The sequence below is a fragment of the Cyphomyrmex costatus genome, unplaced genomic scaffold, assembly GCF_001594065.2.
Source record: "Cyphomyrmex costatus isolate MS0001 unplaced genomic scaffold, Ccosl1.0 scaffold1372, whole genome shotgun sequence".
NCBI classification, from domain to species: Eukaryota; Metazoa; Arthropoda; class Insecta; order Hymenoptera; family Formicidae; genus Cyphomyrmex; species Cyphomyrmex costatus.
Window position 1 is genome coordinate 50419 of NW_017275361.1, and position 1699 is coordinate 52117.

Here is a 1699-nt window from a genome sequence, read left to right on the forward strand (position 1 = left end):
GATCGCGCAGTCCATTCTCTATGTCTTTAATTTTAGGCAACATAAAATCGAGAGAATTGCGTTACTGTATATACTGTGCTAATACTATTGGCTCCCGCAGACAGAACGCGGAAACGCTTGCCGCTCGGCGGAAGTTGGCACGATAACCAATCAATATCTTGTCAGTAATCAATCTTGCCGGCGAGACGCTGATATCGCGGCAACTTCCGCCGCGCGGCAAGCGTTGCCGCCTTCTGTCTGCGGCAGCCATTAGTCTGTGAGCAAATCACGATGACCGATTCTGATAACGAGTAAGTAAAATATTTATTGTAACAATATATAAGTATTCGTATATTATATTAAAATTGTTGTTATTCTTTTAGTCTGCAGATAATGGACATGGAGATGGAGTTAGTGGCCCTGAGGGCCGAAAATGAAAAATTAAAAAAAATGATTCAGCCCTCAGGGCCGCAGGCCATGGGAGATCCGGCGGCGCCGGCACCAGGACCAGCGGCGATGCAGCCGCCGGCGGCGCCGGCACCGGGACCAGCGGCGATGCAGCCGCCGGCGGCGCCGGCACCGAGACCAGCGGCGATGCAGCCGCCGGCGGCGCCGACACCGGGACCATCGACGACGCAGCCGCTAGCGGCGCCGGCACCGGGACTAGCGGCGATCCCACAAGAAAGACGTAAGTAAAAATTAAAATTACAGTATAATCAGAAGACACGTAGTTTCGCCTTTAGTTTACCCCCCGCCCCCAAATCACTATCTACAGGAGGTCTGCTTTTTATTGCTGCCTTTCCGAAAGGTACAATAAATTGAAGTGAAACAAAAATATACGTTTGTTTCACTTCAACTTATTGCACCAGTTCAGAAAGTATAGCAATTAAAAACAGACAGACCAATGGATTATAATATAATAAGTAATACAGAGTAGAATAATTCTCAATAATTAATTATTTTTATTTACAGCCATGATATAAGTACAAGGGTATGTTATTGCGCATCTAGAAATCACGTGACAAAGAAGTGACCAATAAGAATTGTCTCAAAGTAGACGTCATCAAAACGAGGGAAATTTAAACAGACCATGGGTTAGAAATAAGACTAACTTATGGCTTCAATAAAAGAAATATAAGGAAAAAAATAAAGAACAACGGGAATGTAAAACGAAACTGATATTCGGAAGTAGGCAAAGAAAAGGTTAAAGGACGAAGATTATGAAAAAAAGAAAAGGAACCGGTATAGCACTATTGATTACAGTTATATAATGAAATAAATGAAGAATTGACGAAATTAGAGAGGGTTTAAAATTGATAGAACTTAACATGTAAGAATGTAGATAAGTAATTTGCGAGCATGAAATTATAGGAATAACTAATATGGATGAGTTAAGTTATAGAAATTTGTCCAATACATCGCTGAAATATTGAATAGTACTCTTGAGCTTTTATTTTCATAGTATTTTATCTTTGGCAACGGAGAGCCTTCCTGCAAACTTCCAGCCACTTTAAAACCATTGCATTATCCTTCGGGAAAGAGAAGTATTGAACTTTTCTTCCTGGCATATTTCTCGTTTTTTGGTTATAATTCTTACAACTTTCTACTGCACAGCTCATTTTCGAAAATTCTTTTTATTGTTTATCACTGATGCATGTACGACAACGATAACGAAAACGATGATCAAGGAGCCGAACCTACACGAACCGCTCCGGAAACA

General features: G+C 41.3%; 1 protein-coding gene across 1 annotated transcript; it reads left to right on the forward strand.

Annotated features, from left to right (window-relative positions):
• Nucleotides 1–270: 270 nt before the first annotated feature.
• On the forward strand, nt 271–667 carry LOC108782914 (predicted GPI-anchored protein 58; the record flags this gene model as incomplete). Its single annotated transcript, XM_018551311.1, has 2 exons — nt 271–290; nt 363–667. Coding segments are annotated over exons 1-2 (325 nt in total), but the record flags the coding sequence as incomplete, so codon positions are not given.
• Nucleotides 668–1699: the final 1032 nt, after the last annotated feature.